Here is a 17,007-nt window from a genome sequence, read left to right on the forward strand (position 1 = left end):
TTCCCGGCAGGCAATGTTTACAAGTTCCAGACTGGTTCCCGGTTTCATGCAATACTGTGGCACAAGCATTTGGATGATGCATGTAAAAGCAACAGGCCTCAGGTAAAGTCACCGAAGTCCTGCTTGTCACCCGAAATACCCTCTCCCACCCTTGGGACTAAGGGTCCATAGAAAACAGGGCTCCCCGCTCCCCTCAGAGCCTATCAGTGCCTTTCCCACTAAAGGAAATACCATGGAAACATCCATCAAGGCAGGCAGCAGGTGGGCTGGTGCCCCAAGCATCACGCTACAGCATCTTATTTAGGTCATCCCCCAAAAGCTGATTCATGGGCACACTCCAGTCTGACTAAAGGGACTCCCTGCCCCGCCACACACACACCCTTAGGAATAGTAATACTAACAAATGGTTTGTTGAGAGCCAGTCATGGCTGCTGATGAATGGGGCTCTCTGGCTCCTTGGCACGTTTGAACCAAGGAAACCTCTGGTCTGTGGGGCCTAGCTTGAGGCTCTCTCCCTCCCCCACCACCGCCAGGAATTGGCTGTATCCTTCCAGCATCCCTGTGAGGTAGGTTCTCTTACTGTCCCCATTTTATGCTGAGGACACTGAGGCTCAGAAAGTTCCAGGCACTTGTTTAAGGCCTGTGGTTAGTGAGATCTAGGCCAGGTCGGCCTGACACCAAAGTCTGCGCTTGCCGGCCCTGAGCTCTCGGGCTGCACACTTCAGAGAGCCCTGGCTTACAGCCACACACCATACAGGGGCAGCCTGGAGCTCGCTGCCCCCCTGGGGGTCGGGTGGGCAGAATTTGGGGTGCTGGTGCCAGGATGGGTACTCCTGTCCCTAAGCTCCCTTGTTCGCCAGGGGTCAGCCAGAAGAGGGGCCTGGGGAGCTGGGTCCCTCTCCTCAGCCTGGGGAGGGAGCACCAGGGCTGGAACATCCGGATGGTGGCAGCTTTGAGGAGGAAGGTGGGGAGCAGCTCTGAGGTCTGAGGAGACGTCACCAAAGGCGAGCTCACGACCTGCGGCGTGTGGCCTGTGGCGTGTGGGTCTGGGAGGGCAGGGGCTTCGGTTGTGCTGGTCACAGCGCAGTCATGGACTTCTCAGCTCTTCAGAGTGGTTCTCATAAAGCAGAGGAAGGTCTCTAGTGGCCTCTCCCATGATTCTGTGCTCAGTTTGGGCCCATTCGGGATTTTTATCTGTCACATAGGTGGGGACATAAAGGACAAGCTGATCAAAGTATCCAGGATAAGAAGCTAGAAAGCAGAATTAGCAGAAAGTCCTTGACAAACTGAAACAGTGGGACAAGACTGGTATAGGGATAAACTTGAGGTACCACAGGGAAGCTCAAAATAAATTGCATTTGAGTCCCTCAACTCACTTGCTAGGAATTTGTCCGAGGCACAAGCTCACAGGCTCACAGGTATTACGAACGTTCACAGTAGCATCATCCTTAATAGGGAAAAAAAACCTGGAAACCTCAGTGACCCTCAGTAGATCCCTGTTGTGCAACCCGATAGCGATTAGAAAGGCAGAAGCAGGTCCACGTGTGGTCACCTGAGAGGCGCTCAGGACAGAAGTGAAAGAGCAAAGTGCAAAAACACACGGAAGGGTGATCTCCTTGCATTAAAATACATGTGCATGTTTATTACATGCGTGTTTGTGCACATCAAGTTTCTACAATGACGTACAAGAAACTACAGTTCTACGGTTTCTAGAGCGTATTTTGTGCATTAAGTAAATGTAGTTGTCCATCTCCACGATCGGGAGGCCGGAGTCTTTGGTCAGCCGTCACCTCAAGGCTTGAACAAGGCTGGTGCCACCTCAGGCCACATTAAGACAGGAAGAGTGACCTGACCTCCTCGGCTCACCATGCCTGCCCAGGGGGCCCCTCCTTAGCTTGGAGGGCCCCTCTGAGAGCACAGCGCCCTGGACTTGCCCCCACCCCCCCACACAGGTGGCCTGACACCTCTGAGGAGGAGTGACAGGGACTGATAGCCCTGAGGTGGGCCGCACACATGGTGGGGTGGAGAGAGAGGCAGGGCCTTGGTGTCTGCCCCAGGCAACAGCCATGGTGATGTGGGGGCCCCAGCCAGCGGCAGGGATGGTTGTCCTTCTCTGGGTGGGGGCAGCCTGAGGGTAGCAGCAAGTAGCAGGGAACTGGGTCAGACTCACTTGGCAGAGGAGATGTTTGGTCAGTGGGACAAATGGACTGAATTTCATGTGTGGCAAATGTGGTGTACCATGACAAAGTTTTGCAACATGTAGGTGTCTTTGTCCAGTTTTTAGATCTAAGGGGGCAGGGTAGGGGAGTGGGAATCTTCTATTTTTTTTCTACTTTTCCCCTTTCAATTTCTAATTTACTTTCAACCAGATATTCCCACTCTATGTTGTATGTAATAATGAAAAGTTGGCAACAACTAAATATCCCACAGCAGTGGATTATTTAAATAAGCCACAGTACATGCATGGGATGGCTTACAAGGGGGTGCGATGAGGGATGTTAGCATCTATCCCCAAAGCAAATCTCAAAACTTGGATGAATTTTCTTTTCTGTGAAACTGCATTTCCTAAAATTGTATATACTGACACTGAATACACTTAAACCTTATTTATAGCATACGTGTAAGGTGTAAACCACAGCAATAAAACAAACACCTGGTAAAAAAACAAACAAGCAAACAAACAAAAAACACCTAGTACCACCAGCCTAAAGGCAGGACCTCCCCCAGGCCTCGGAACACTTCCTTCCCAGGGTCTTCTTCCTCGTTCTGTCTCCCTCCCACCCACCTGTGCCCCATAACCACTCCCCTGCCTGATTTGTTTGTTTACTGTTCCTTTAAAATGTTAACACATGTATTTGATTCCTTAATGTATTGTCTGGTGTACATTTTTTAAACTTTTTTTTGAAGAGTGATTCATTTATTTAGGTTTTTGGAGGGGAGTAAGGGTGTAATTAGGTTTATTTATTCTTTATTTTTAGAAGAGGTACTGGGGATTGAACCCAGGACCTTGTGTGTGCTAAACTTGTGCTCTACCACCCTCCCCCCTAAACTTTTTTTTTATAAATAGAACCATAACTGTATATTTTCTTCTGTGACTTACTTTTCTCCTACAGTGTGTTTGTAAGATTCATCTGTCTTGGTGTCCATAGCTGCCATTCACTTATTTGTAATGATTTTTAAACGTCAGTTCTTCTGTCCGTGATCCCAAGAATGATTTCCTGCTTTTTGCTATTTTGAACAGTGCTGCTATGAGCATTCTTATAACTGTCTCCTGGTGCAAGGAGATGCTTTTTTTCCAATTCATCATTTTGACCAAATTGGCACCAAGATGGATTTGTTTTTGATGAAACTGCTTCTCATCAAATCTCCTGGAACCCCACGGCCATGCTGGGGGAGGAGGCCTGGGGCTGGGGGTGTGCTAGCAGCTTTGAGAGGAGAGGGGAACACCCTGGACCTGGGGCTGGTGGTCCCCCCGAGTAAAAGGTGCTGGGATCTGGTCCTGGGGACACAGGTATGGGAAAGTCTTGGGGTTCCCAATATCCCCAAACTTCTCCTTTTTTTTGTGCTTCTGCTTGCCGACTCCTGCCACCCCTCAACCACCAACCTCTCCCACTGGTTTCCCCTCCAGGGGCATATGCTTATCCTGCAGGATTGGTTGCCTCTCCACTCCAAATGCATTTGTATTTTTGACCTGAGGGTAGTGGCTGAGAGCGTGGGCTCTGGAGTCTCAGCCCTGCCACTTACCGCAGTGTATGCCACCTCCCTGAGTCTCAGTTTCCTCATCTTTATAATGGGGATAATTCCAGTACCTGCCTCATGCGGTTGTTGAGAAGACTCGAGGACACAGTCCGTATGAAGCACTGAGAGCCCTGCTGGGCACATGGCAGCCCCGTAACAAAGGGCAACTATTGTTTTGCCATGCCCTCCTCCCCCTACCTGCTCATTCACAGACTGACTGGGAAAGGCCTGGTCTCTTCCCTTAGGGACCACCCCCTGTCTTCTCCAAAAAAGTCGGGAACTTTGACCAGAGGCTGAGCTTTTTTTTCTAGGTACCTGCAAACCTTATGTCATTTGAATAAGTCTCTGCAGGATTTGGCGTGACTTCAAAGGCTTCTGGGAGCCCTGCCTGGGACTGGAGATGAAGCGCATGTCCTGGGCACCAGCTGTTGGCCGGGGTGCTGGGACACTCACAGCTGGACTTGTGGGAACGTGGCCCACGGCCTCATGGTCCAGAGGGCTCCGCCGGTGCGGGGTCCACCTTCCGAGCCCCAGCAACCCTCATGACACCCATCTGCAGCACCACCTCACGGGGCCGCGGTTGGTCCCCAAACTGTATACCCCACCCTCTCTCTCTGGGCCCTCGTCTGTCCACCAGCTGCTGCTGCGACCAGAGAGCATCCGGCCCACGTTGGGTCCCCAGTGCTTTCTCCTGCACAAAACAGTGGACAGCGTGATCCTATGTGAGGGACCGGAGGGAAGGAACAGGCTGTGGAACTGGCTTTTTACACCCCAAATGCGTGGGGTCGCTCGCCCACAGGGCTGCCTCAGATTTTGTACAACCCCCGAAGCGTCCTCTGCGTGTGTGTGCTGTATACGTGTGTGTGCGAGCGAGTGTGAACTCTTCGAGAAACATGCATTTTGGCACAAGACTTGTGACATCACACACTTCATTCTCTTTGAGGCCCTGCTTTAACCTTAAGTGACAGACTTGTCCACCGAGGAAGGTCAGAGTGAGAGCCCAGATCCCCCTGTGTTAAGGGTCCCTCGCATTCTTTTACTGTAAACAAACAATGCCTTAAATTGTGTCTTGTTTTCTGTTCCTATCGGTGCTACTCATCTGGAAGGCCTGCTCCCTGGGCCCCTGGGGCTCTTCCAGGCCTAGTTGCTTTTGGCTCTTCGGAGACAGGACCCAGCTTCAGGACCGTGGACTGGGCCTGCTTGCTTCCTCCCAGCCCCTCCCCGCTCTTCTTGCCCCACCCCCGCGACAGAATGAGAAGTCTCCACGCTTTCTCCCAGCTTCTCCAGGCCGCCTGCACTCAGTGAACGGCTGCATGGAAGCTGCTTTGCACCGACCTCTCCCCGCAGGGCAAGGCTCTGGCTTCCCTCGTCTCACCCCTTTGCCTCCACTGCCAGGGCGGGGCCGCTGGGACTCCTGATTACACTGGGGAGCTGAGTGACACTGAGGCCTTAGGCTTCCCCAGTCTTGCCCCCAAACACAGTCACCAGCAAGTTCTCCATCATCCAAGTCCAAGGGCACAACTGTTGATGACCATGGTGATGAGAGCAAAGCCCTGGGGAGTGAATGGTCTGAGCTCTGCTTTCGGTTAAGAGCTCGTCACGTGAACAACATCTGTCATCTGTCACTCTTTGTCCTATTTTTAAATGACTTTTATTTTGCACAAATACATTTTTATTTAAAATAATGAATACAATTAGCTTTATTTATGGTAGCTTTATCACCATAGCTTTCTCCCCCACCCCTATCCCTCTTCTCTTTTTTTAATCTGGGTGTCCTGATTCTGAGAAGTTGCCCCTAAATGATTTTTCTGAAAGAAATTGAATTTCTGAGTCCTTGTCACTGCCATGGTTTCAGAGTTCATACTAATCAGACACCAAACTACTCTTAAGAGTTTCTGGGGAAGATGCTTCAAAGCAACATCTTAACCAGTAAAATGTAATAGGTCGATTTTAAAACTACCAAAGGACCCACTACTGTATTTTGATCAAACAGTGACAGCTTTTCTGAAAATCCAAATGAATTGGTGAGGAAAGTAATTGTCATCAGGGTCTTATTTTGTGGTTGAGCCTTACTGTGACCAGTAACTTAACCCTCTTTCGTAGAAAAGTCTAGAATATTTTCGTGCCAAGAGAAACTCCAGATGGTAAAGTTGATGCCATCAGGCCTTGGCCATCGGTGCTTTGCACACCCACCCGCAGCTGGGGTCCGGATGCATGCACCTGATTTGTACCAACAATGGCTCACATTAGCGTCTAGAGGTTGGGTGAGTACACCAAGCACTCCAAAGCCCGCTCGCCAGAACCACGCAGTGTTAACACTTTAAACTACATTGAATCTGATTCTACCTGTTAATTTGTTTTAAGTCTTAAGTTTGAATGAAAGTGCAGGACGGGGACATCAGCTACTTATTTTCCTTCCATTTCTCTATTCTTCAAACTGTCCTGGTTTTTCTGACATGAGATATCAGAGACTCCAATCCAAAAACCTCAACATTTTGGGCTCCACTAAATCAGGTATTCCCTGCCCTTTACAGATTTTTCTTGTCTTTCACAAATGTTTTCCTCTGAGCCTGTGAAATAGCACAATTGCAGTTCTTTTCAAAGTGTTTAGTCTTCTCATTAATTGAGACTGATCCCACATACCCTCCCAGAAACATTCTTAGATTGGACTCTCCAACCTTGAACTCACCAGAAGGCTGTAAGGTACTTGGTTCTCCCAACAGGGGCTTAGGGCCAAGCATGTGAGTTAAGTGCTGATTGTTTTCCCAGTACTGGTTTGTCCCTCAGGCTACAGGTGAGGAGGCCCGCAAGCCTGGGACAGAGAGGGCCAGGCACAGACCCCACGGGGGAAAATCCATGGATGGATTCTTACCCTAGATGGAAGCATTTCTTGGTTTTGCTCCTTGACTGTCCATAGTGCACAAATGACTGTGAAAGCATTGAATGTGGTAGGTCTTGCATGTATATGTTGTATCTTCTTTTTCTTAAGCAAAGAGATCATGGCACCCTAGAATGAAAATGGTAGGCTGCTGCCTCCAGACTGAAGTAGGTGGCTGGTGTCCTCATGATGCCCCAGGAACAGCTCATTCACCGCTCCTGGGAGAAATTTTCAGTCCTCTCAGTTGAACACGTTTCAAAACTCAAGATCCGCCAAGTGCATTCTGACAACTGAAATACTTCATGGAGGTTGGATTTGGTGGAAAGCAGTAGAAATATCGTTCTGAGTGTGTCCAGTGGGAGAGTGTGGCCTCCCTTCCCTCTCTGAAGAAGCCCGTTCATTGCCCTGTCCCCACCGTGGAGCCTAAAAAGACACTTGAAAAGGGATTCTGCTCCAGAAAGAACCCACTCTCTCTTGCCAACTGAATTTATAAAGCTTTTTTTTTCTTTTTTTACCAGTATGCCAGTATTCCTTTCATTGTCTTCCTCCCACCTCCCAAGCCCAAGAAGTATGTATTTTAGGATGCCATTTTACAGGTGGAAAAATGGTCCATGAAAACGGGAAGACATTGGCAAGCAGGGTCCACTTTCATTCCACAGTTGGAGTCTAGAGCTCTGGACACACATTACTGATGCTCAGAACCATGTGAACATTGCTAAAAACAGAACCTAACTTACTTCTTGTGACTTCATAAGTCACTTTAATCAGACCCAAATCATACTGACATGTTGGGTGAGTTCATGTTTAAAAAAAAAAACTATGAGTCCCTTTGAAATCACAGATTCTCTGTGTAAAGCCACTCATTCGCCCATTCATTCTCATCTCTACTTCCTGTGTGCCAGGCTCTACCCGGATAGAAATGGCTGAGGACAAGACAAACCCATCCCCTGCCCTTGTGGAACTGACCACTCAGCGAACAAATAGTCCTTCCCATGCCATTTCCTCTCTCTTAGCAAGACCCTGCCTCTCTCCTAGCACTGGGTAGAAACCCTGTGCAGATTCCTCCAGAAAGGCTTCAAAAGGCTTACCAGAATGAACAGCCTCTTGACCTGTGGGTTCAGTTGCTGTCCTAGTGGCTGGTTGGCACAGAGCTATGGTTGGGCACATTGGGGACTCCGAGGTAGAACGAGAGAGTAGGATCAGAATGTTCGCAGTATTTACTTCAGAGGTTTTTGGGGTTTTAATTTCAATGTTTAATACAAGTACAGCATGAGCAAGCATTGCACTTTCTTGGGTGTTGAGGACTCGTGCCACGGACCACCTCACAGCCTGTGCTGCCCAAGTGTGGGTTCGCCATGGGCGGCCGCGAAGTCCCTGCTCGCAGCAGCAACACTGGGTCATCTGTCGGTTCTATAACCATTAATCTCTTTATCCATTTCTGAATGACTGTGAGCATTCCGTAATGAAACAATAGTAATTAATTTATTAGTATGGTATAATCTTTAATAAATTTCGTGCCAAAATGCATGGTTTTCCACTTAGCATTCTAAATGTTGTGTAGAGAGTAGTTTTCAATTTCTTATGTATTCTTCCAAGTAAGTTGAAAATCGATTTTTACATTTTGATTCGTTTCTTGTTCAATCTGTTGCACTCTCGGGCTGTCTTTTTTTTTCCAGCAGACCTCCTGCATGCAGTTGTGTAAGGACTTTCCCTAATTCTTGTGAATTGTCTCATCTGCAGTAACCACTGGACATCAGCCCTCTGTGGAATTTAGATTTTTGGTGAAGTATTTTGTTACCTCGGTCTTGTATCAAGTTGCTGTATTTTTCAGCTTGTTACACTGATAATAATTGTTTCACTAATTAAATACTTTAGTGTATAAACATTTTTGTTTACCTCGAAATTAAATGTGTTTTCCAATGAATACGGCTCAATTTATTAAAGTGATGTGCATTTGCTGAAGCCAATAGTTGCTGTGCCAGACAGACACGAAGGAGATGTGGGCACTCAGTATCCAACTAAGAGGTTACTAGAACATCAATGACATACAGGAGCAGTGCCCTCAGTGTCAGTGCTGTCTGCAGTCAGGAGAGGGACTTGGAGGATTTGGGGAAGCTTTAGGGGGCAGGGGCATTTGGAGATTCATTTCAGAGATGGTTGAACACACGGTGGGTGGAGGAGGCAGGAAGACCGAAAGGAGAAGGAGCAGGAGAAGGAGGAAGGCTGGGAAAGCAGGCAACCCAGTCTCACTGGGTAAGGGATTTGTGGGGAGTATTGGGATCTAAGTCTGAAGAGATATGTTGGGGGGAGTTCATGATGCTCAGTGAAACCCAGAAACCCACTCTAGTTTGCGTAAGAGAAAAGGAGGGACTGTCTTACAAGGGTTGTCTCATGGAAACTTGAGGGAGAGACCAAGGTTTGGTCTTGAGGGATAGGAAGGAGAAATGGAAAGCCCCCTACATCTTCTCTCTCCCCATCATTCTCTCATGAGACTGCCTTCTCTGCAGGAATGTGCAGCAGTGAAGAAGTACAGGCCTTCTGAGAAAGCACCGTGAAGTTATTGAGGGAGTGTGCACCAAGGTGTGATCCAAACTGGTCGTGGGGGCCCCCGGCCCCGCCTGCCTGGGCTTCCCAGCTAGTGCCTTCCAAACCCGCAGTGGCCAATTCTCCAAGGACACACTCCCCCCCCGCCCCACACACACTCTTCAGTCTCTGCTCCACCACCCCAGTCACAGGCCAGCATGGCCACATCTCCCTAGCCATGACAAACTCCACTGCCTGAGGGGCCCTAGCACAATGGCTCCTCCTGATTTACATGGAACGGTGATACCCAGTTTTACCCGGATAGGGTCGCTGCCCTCAGCTCCAGGGGGGTGTTTAAGGGCTCTGAGATGGATGTAGCTGATTTGGGGAGGAGGTGAGGACGATGTGGTGTGGTGCAGGAAAGTGATGAAGTCAAGACTTCAGCCCACAACTGGTAGCCTGCAAAGCTCCAGCCCCTCAGCCTCACTGCGTCAGGCCCCACAGACGCCACCAGGAAACAACAGTACCTCCTCCTGATGGAGAGATCCGCGAGCTAACGCAGACGGTACGGGAGAATTCCTATGCAGCTTCGAGGGCGGACATCGCACCCGGGAGCGCAGCCAGCCGGCCAGGGCCAGGGCACCAGCGGAGGTGAGGCGGAGTGGGCGGGGCCACTGGCGGGCGCGGGGCTGTGGGCAGGTCCTTGTTGAGGAGGGCAGGGACCTTGTGGTGGGCGGGCACAGTCGGGGTTGGGGGCTTTGGAGAGAAAAGGCAGGGCCGTGCCTATGGGTGGAACACGGGGAAGGGCGGCCCCCAGACTACGTCAGGAAGGGTCTAGGGGTACTGAGAGGTGGAGGGGCGACTCTCGAAGAAGCCGACCCTAAGGGTGAGGGTGGGGGCTGCGCGGGAGCTCTGTAGTGGGAGGGTAGGTGGGTGGGGCCTGGGTCTATTCTGAGGGCCAATGATCGGGGGGGATGGGGCGGTGGACAGTACAGAGCTGAGGACCGGGTGGGCGTTTGGGACCTAGCAGAGGTGCTGACAGCCGGCAACGGGAACCCGCGGGGCCTGCGCGGGAGGGGCGTGGCTGGAGTACGGGGCATTGCTGGGGCGCGGGGTGGGGCCTAGATCCGGCTGAGGGGCAAGGAGTGGGGCTGGACTGAAGTTCGGGGCGGGACTGGGGCGGGGTCTGAACTGGCTGAAGAGCACAGAGTGGGAAGGACTGGTTATCAAGGCGGGGCCGGGGAGGGGCCTAGACCCCGCTGAGGGGCGCGGAGCGGGCTGGACTGAAGTTCGGGGAGGGGCCGGGGCGGGGTCTAGGCCGGGTGGAGGCGCGCGGGGCGGGGCGTGGGCTGCAGCGCGCGAGCCGAGCGGCCGGCCGAGCCCCGCCGAGTCCCGAGCCCACCCGAATGCGCCCGAGCCCGCGGCCCCCGCCCGGGGCGATGGAGCCAGAGCCCGGCCGGGCGGCCGCTGCGCTCCTGCGGCAGAAGAGGGCGGCGCTGCGGCGCAGGGGGTGCAGCTTCGAGAGCCCCAGGTACGCGGCCCAGGAGGGGTGAGGCCGGGAGGGACGGAAGCGGGGAGCCGGCCACGTCGGGGGTGGGGGGTTGGCGGTATGGGGGGCCCGAAGGCCGCGAGGCCGCTGCGCGGTGGGGGTCTCTGAGGAGGTCTGAGAGGATCCGGCAAGGAGCCTGAGGCAGCGGCCGGGGATGAAGGCGGTCTGGGCTGCCCGAGCGGCAGGTGAGGGGGGGGCGCCTCAGAGGAGCATCTGGCGAGTGTCGGGAATCCAGACCCGACGAGACGCCCCCAAAGCGTCGGTCCCTTGACAGGCCCCGAGCACAGCCGTGGCTCTCGGCGGATTTCGGGCTGTGGAGAATTGCCCTGCCCGCCTCTCGTAAATGCTCAAGGACAAGGTCGGGAATAGCCCCACTAAAGTCCAAGGGAGGTAAGTCTTCCTCTTCCAGGAAACCTCTCTGCGCTACCCCAGGACCCAGGCCAGCTCCAGCCTCCCCATCCTCGCTCCGCAGGTAACGCACACCTGCTGCCTCATGGCCTCACCCACCCCCGCCGTTGGCCCTCAACATGCCCGGCCCCTCGTGCTCCTCTGACCCGCCGACGCCTTTCCTCTGCCAGGAGGGCCCGTGCCCCTCCCGCCCCCGTCCTTTGGCCTGAGTAACTCTCCTGAGGTGTTCGGGTCCTTCTCCTCCCTGGAACCTTGCCCCGCAGACACGCCCTCCCCCCCCCCCCCCGCCGGCTCGGTGACCGTGGCGCTCCCTCTGCTCTGCTCGGGCAGATTCCTTCCCTCGAGGGCATTTTCTTAACTTGGAGTGCCTTCTCCCGCCGACGTCGCCGAAGTGGGCCCTCCCAGTTTTCAGTCCCTGGCCTCTTCTAGAATGCTCCAGCAGCCCCCAACTACAGTTCCCGTCTTTATCCTTTCACCTCTCAAACCCACATCCTCACTGGCCACTGGAGAGGTCTTACCAACACTGCCCGCTGTGCCCCTCGGTGTCCAACTCCCTCTCTCCCCTCCCGGGAACTCTCTCCACTGCCCTGAGCCCTCCATCTCTCCCCGCAGGGAGGGGGACTGGGGCAGGGGAAGAGGAGAAAGATAGGAGGTGGGACTCTGGCCCCCCCTGAGGCAGAAAAGAGGGTTCAACTGCTAGGATAAAACACAAAAGGGACCCTGCATACGAGATGCAAGGCCCTTGGGCACCTCACCTCGCCCTTTGTGCTTCAGCAGTACTGGATGAGAGTGTAAGCGTCATGAGGACAGGGACCTGGCCTGTTCGCTGCTCTGTCCCTGGAGCCTGGCTCAGGCCTGGCCCATCACAGACATTTACTATCTGTTGAATAAATATATGCCTGACCAGCTGGTGATTCTTCCCTTATGCTGTGCTATTTCTCATTTGCGCCTTTACTCATCTCATGCTCTTTTCTCTACTTACAATAGTCTTTTCTTTACTCTGGGTAATGCCTACAACTCCTCCTCTTGGAAGTCTTCCCTGCACCCCAGGCTGAACTCTTGAGATGTATCAGCAATCTCTGCATAGGTCTACTCTTCCAAACACACTGTGTGTAATTACCCAGGTAACATCTCTCCCCCGCTAGACTAGGAGCACCAGACAAACATGGTCTCTGCTCTTCTGGTGCTTACACTCTTGTTGCTGGAGCATGAAGGATGGGAAGTGTACCAGGAGATGAGGCTGAAGAGATGAGTCACATGCTAGATCCAGGCCTGAAGTAGAATGTTTAGAGCACCGCTGTCCAATAGAACTTTCCGCCATGATGGAGGCATTCTGTAATCTGTGCTGTCTGGTACCGTAGCCACCAGCCCTCTGTCGTTACTGAGCCCTTGAAATATCGCTACTGCAACTAAGGAAATGAATTTTTAATTTTATTTAACTTTAACTTAAATTTAAACAGCCACGTATGACTACTGTTTACAACATTAGACAACACTGGTTTAGAAAATTTCTCTCTCCCTCTCAGTTCTCCCTCTTACCACCCCTTCCTTTGTCTTCATGACCTTACACCTGAAAGACTAAATGACTTCTTGGCCTCCTGAGGTTTTTTTTGTCTATTTAACGCTCCGTGATAATATTATATTAACCTTAGAAATCATGATTACTATTTTTCTGATTATAAAAATAATTTGTTTGTTGGAAGACAGTGTATTTTTCCCATCCCTTACTACTGTACTTGGAATTTATGACCAGTTTTTCACTCGTACTAAAGACATGTTGAATCCATGTGCATTAGTCTGTGCATGAAGAGGTAATCATCTCTTTAAGATTAAATTCATAGGCGTGATGGAAATTATTGGATCCAAGAAAATGAACATTTTAAAGATTTTTGAAGCATAATGCCAGATTGCCCACCAGAAAGTTGTGCCAGTTTACCGTCCTCCCAAGAGCATATAAATGTGCCTATTTTTTCTCATCCTTAATGGCAAGGCATTATTATTTATGAATATTTGCCAAAGTGGTACCTTGTTTTAGTTTGAATTTCTTTTTCAGTAGCAAAGTGAAACTTTTTTCTCACATTTATTCATAATTTGTATTTCTTTTTTAAATGAAATACATATAACACACTTTGTCCATTTTTCCTTTGGAATATTTATCTTTTCCTTATTGAATTGAAGCACTTTTTATTTATTGAGGAAATTAATTTTTTGGTCAAATATGTAGCACATAGTTTTTGCAGTTCATTATTTGCCTTTTAACTTTCTTTATAGTGTTTTTTGATAGACTTTTTATTATCATTTTTTAAGTTTAATCAGATCTACTAATTTATTCCTCCTGTTTATGCTTGGTTTAAAAAGACTTCCCTAACTTAAAACAGATAAATGTTCGTCTACAATTTCTCCTATTGTTTTTATTGCTTTAAAAAAAATTATCTCTTTAATCCATTAATCCAAATCACCTCACTTTTAAGAGCAACTCTTAAGAGCTGTCTTGTATTGGGCTGACGTAATGGACTCTTAGAGCCAACACAAGAATCACCTGTGAAACATCTTCACCATACAAATGTGTGGGCCCTTCCCCCTGGCCTATTATTCCAGAAAGTGCAGGGTGGTAATGGGGTGTGTGGATGCAGGTGATTGTGATGGACAGCCGGGGGAGAGAGTCTCTGTTTCATTTGTGGGCATGTTGCCAGATTAGCCTCCCTGACTCCAAACTCCTCGACCACTTCTCATTCCCTATCATGTCAAGTTTAAATGCCACTGCCTCATGTTTAGGGCCTTTCAGAATCTGAAATCAATCATCTTGATGACACTGAGGGAAAAAGGCATTACTTTCAGAATGGCAACTATCTTTGCTGACTATCCTGTATCAGCTCTGATAACTGGCGGGCAGACACAGCACGCCTGTGCAAGGAGGGGCCCGGGCATGAGGCCTCAGAACAGGTGGCGGTGAGGAGGACTAGCTGGGAAGCCTGGAGGCCACAGGGCAAGAAACTGATGCTATTAAGCTGCTTGCCCTAGATGTGTTTGCCCTCATTTTATAGGAAGGCATATCAGATAGTGTTCAAGAACAAAGGCTTTGGAATGACATAGACCTAGGTTCAAGTTTCTGACCTTTCACTTGCTATGTGTGTGGCCTTGGACAAGTTGCTTTACCCTCTCTGAGCCTTGGTTAGCTCACTTATACATCGCTCTCACCATTACTGATGTGAGCTCTAAGTGAACTGATTTATGCAAAGTGCTAAAACAGTGTCTGGCACAAAGCATTACTAAATCATAACTGTTATGGACAAAAATGATTAACATTTATGTGAAAGTTCTCAACCTTTCCCTTCCCATGCCTCATTACAATTCTAGCTTTGCCCATTCAATTTTTCCTCCTCCCTGGCCCTCAGAGCAAGGTCCTGCCTTCTTTTTTTTTGCAGTTTTTTGAGCTGTAGATTTAGGAAGAGGGAATTGAGGAGAAGGACAATAGGTCCACAGGGCACCGGTTAGTACCAGCTGAATAAAGATCTTTAGCAGGTGTTGACCAGTGAGATGTACAGAAATACCTGCTTTGTCTGAGAGTAGCTAATAGGTCCCCCTATTGTTTTTACTGCTCTAAGATATGTTTTAAGAAATATATCTGTTATCTTTTGTGGTGATCAATACAGTTAAATAAACATTAAATACAGTTAATGAGCCTGAGTTATTTGAAAGTACTCCTCTATTGCTGAGCTGTGTCATTTGGGCTGCAGCACTTCATGGAGCTGGACCACATGCGACCCACAGCATTAACAGGGTTGCACAGTGGAATTGGATTTGCAAAGGAAATCCTCAAGATCAAAGAATCTCTGCCTTGAATGGAACTGTAGACATCTCTTAGGTCAGCCTCTCAGGCAGCATTTCCCAAAGTGTGGTCCTGGAACCAGCAGCATCAGCATTCCCTGGGAACTTGTTAGAAATGCAGATTCTCAAGCCCAACCCCAAATTTATTCAATTAGAATCTCTGGGAATGGGCCTTAAGAAACCGTGTTTGAGAACCAGTGCTCTCAAGTCTAATACTGTGGTTCTCAAACCTAACATATATGAGGCTCACCAGGAGGGCTTCTTAGAACAGTTTCCTGCCCCTTCCCTCCCACCTTGCCCTAAGACTCTGATTCCCTAGGTCAGGGTGGGTCTAGGAATTGTATTTCTGAAAGCTCAGAAGTAATGCCAGTACTGCTAGCCCAGGGATGTATTTTGAAAACCACTCCTCCAGGATAATACAGGAATCTTTTCCACAACAACCCTTGCAGCTGACCATCCAACTTCGGCTTATTACATCTAAGGTCAGGGAGCCCACTCCTGCAAGCCTTTTTGTTATTGGGCAAGTATACGATCTTTCCCTAATAGTGGGGTCAAATCTTGCCTCATTATACTTACCACCCATCATTCATAATTCTGCTTCCATAGCCACTTGCAGTAGCAGTGCCTGTGTTTCTGATTCCAGGTGAAAAGTGGTGGCGTGGACTGTTGGGTGTAGACTCAGTGGCCAAGTGGTTCTTACTCCTGGCTGCCCAGTTGTAGTCACCACTGAACAGTTCTCCTGCAGCCGCAGGCAGGACTGGCAACACGTCGCACCTTTTCTGATAAGTGCTATACCAGTTGTTAATTTTTTTTAAGATTATCAAAGGTTATGAGTGACATGGAGAGGAGAATCATCGGTTCATGCAGCTGCAAAATACTGGGATAGACAAAGCTTTAGGAGAGGATAGATCCAGTTGCTCAAATAATGTCATCAGTAGTCTTTTTCCATTTTCTGGGTTGACTTTATTCTCAAGGTCTTTCCTCGTGGAGGCAAAGGAAAGGAACTATTCCAGGCTTACTTTCTATCAATGTACACTCCCAGCAGAAAGGTGGTATCTTTTTCTCAGTGGTTCTAGAGCATGTCCCAGGTTGACATGGCTTCTCTTGATGTTGGATATCTTGCGTTCTGTGCTCATCCATGAACCAATCATTTTGGCCAGAGGTGGGTAAAATATACTATTTGGCTGGGCTGGGGCTGTGTGCCCAACCCAGAACTGAGGGGTTAGATCACTTACATCCTAAGAGACCAAGAGGTAGTGATTGCCAAAAGGAAAAATCACAGTGCTATTAGCAGAAGAGGAATGGATACTGAATTGGCCAAAAAAAAAAAAAGTGCCATTACATTTGGGAAGCTTTCCAAATTACAGATACCCAGATGCTACCCCAGAGTCACAGAATTGGGATTTCTGCATTTTTTAGTACTCATTGTAAAAGACTACCTTAGCTGAGTGGCTCAATTATGCTTACTAAGTTTAGCCACAGTGAGGGAAGAGCCCTACATAGACAGAAGATTTTGAATTACAAATGGAAAACATATTTTCCACTTTCCCAAATATTGCTTCCTACTTAGCGGCTTCCTTATTAGTAATGCATATAACCCACGCCTTGTGAGAACAAATTTGATGCCAAGACAAATGCTTTCTTGTTCCTGAAGATGGCTTTCCAGGCCAAGACAGAATCAGAAAAGAACAATTAACCATTATGCATTTGGTTACCTTCTTTCCTTTGTCCTTATGTTTCTCCTGACTCTTAGATTCTTAGTGGGGTTTTTTTGTTTGTTTTTTTGGTTTTTTGTTTCCAGGAGACTCCCCCCCCCCCACCCGGTAGTTTTGTAAACAAACATCTTAATGTGAGCTGTGTTCACAGTCTTTGTTCTTCTAAATTATGCCGTTTTTCTTTTTGTTTGTGTCAGGCCCTTAAGTATTTAATCACAAATAAATCTGTTGCTGTCAATTTTCTTTTGGAAACACAACAGTCTTCCTGGGAAAGACTATTAAGAGCTCTCTTGTATGGGGCTGACATAATAGGCTCTTAGGGCCAACAAAAGAAAATTAATTTTCATATTATGTCTGTTCTCCTAAGA

At 49.1% G+C, this 17,007-nt stretch overlaps 2 protein-coding genes across 12 annotated transcripts in view; both read left to right on the plus strand.

Annotated features, from left to right (window-relative positions):
* RALGPS1 (Ral GEF with PH domain and SH3 binding motif 1) overlaps positions 1-8,540 on the plus strand; it is a 259,983-nt gene extending 251,443 nt beyond the window's left edge. For 5 of the 9 annotated variants that reach the window (XM_064490524.1, XM_064490523.1, XM_064490525.1 and 2 more), the window contains one exon: positions 11-8,540. In XM_064490524.1, coding sequence (XP_064346594.1) covers positions 11-171 — 161 coding nt within the window. In that variant the 3' untranslated portion in view covers positions 172-8,540. The remainder of the gene's footprint in view (positions 1-10) is intronic. The other 4 variants (XM_064490526.1, XM_064490527.1, XM_064490530.1 and 1 more) reach the window with 1 other exon arrangement.
* A 1,982-nt stretch (positions 8,541-10,522) lies between these two features.
* GARNL3 (GTPase activating Rap/RanGAP domain like 3) overlaps positions 10,523-17,007 on the plus strand; it is a 138,697-nt gene continuing 132,212 nt past the window's right edge. For 2 of the 3 annotated variants that reach the window (XR_010382808.1, XM_064490534.1), the window contains exon 1: positions 10,524-10,670. Coding sequence is in view for 2 of the 3 variants with exons in the window: in XM_064490534.1 (XP_064346604.1) it covers positions 10,546-10,670 (125 nt within the window). In the remaining variant the exon portion in view is untranslated. Of the gene's footprint in view, positions 10,671-17,007 lie in introns of all 3 variants that reach the window. The other variant, XM_064490533.1, reaches the window with a different exon arrangement.

Source organism: Camelus dromedarius, chromosome 10 (genome assembly GCF_036321535.1).
Source record: "Camelus dromedarius isolate mCamDro1 chromosome 10, mCamDro1.pat, whole genome shotgun sequence".
NCBI classification, from domain to species: domain Eukaryota; kingdom Metazoa; phylum Chordata; class Mammalia; order Artiodactyla; family Camelidae; genus Camelus; species Camelus dromedarius.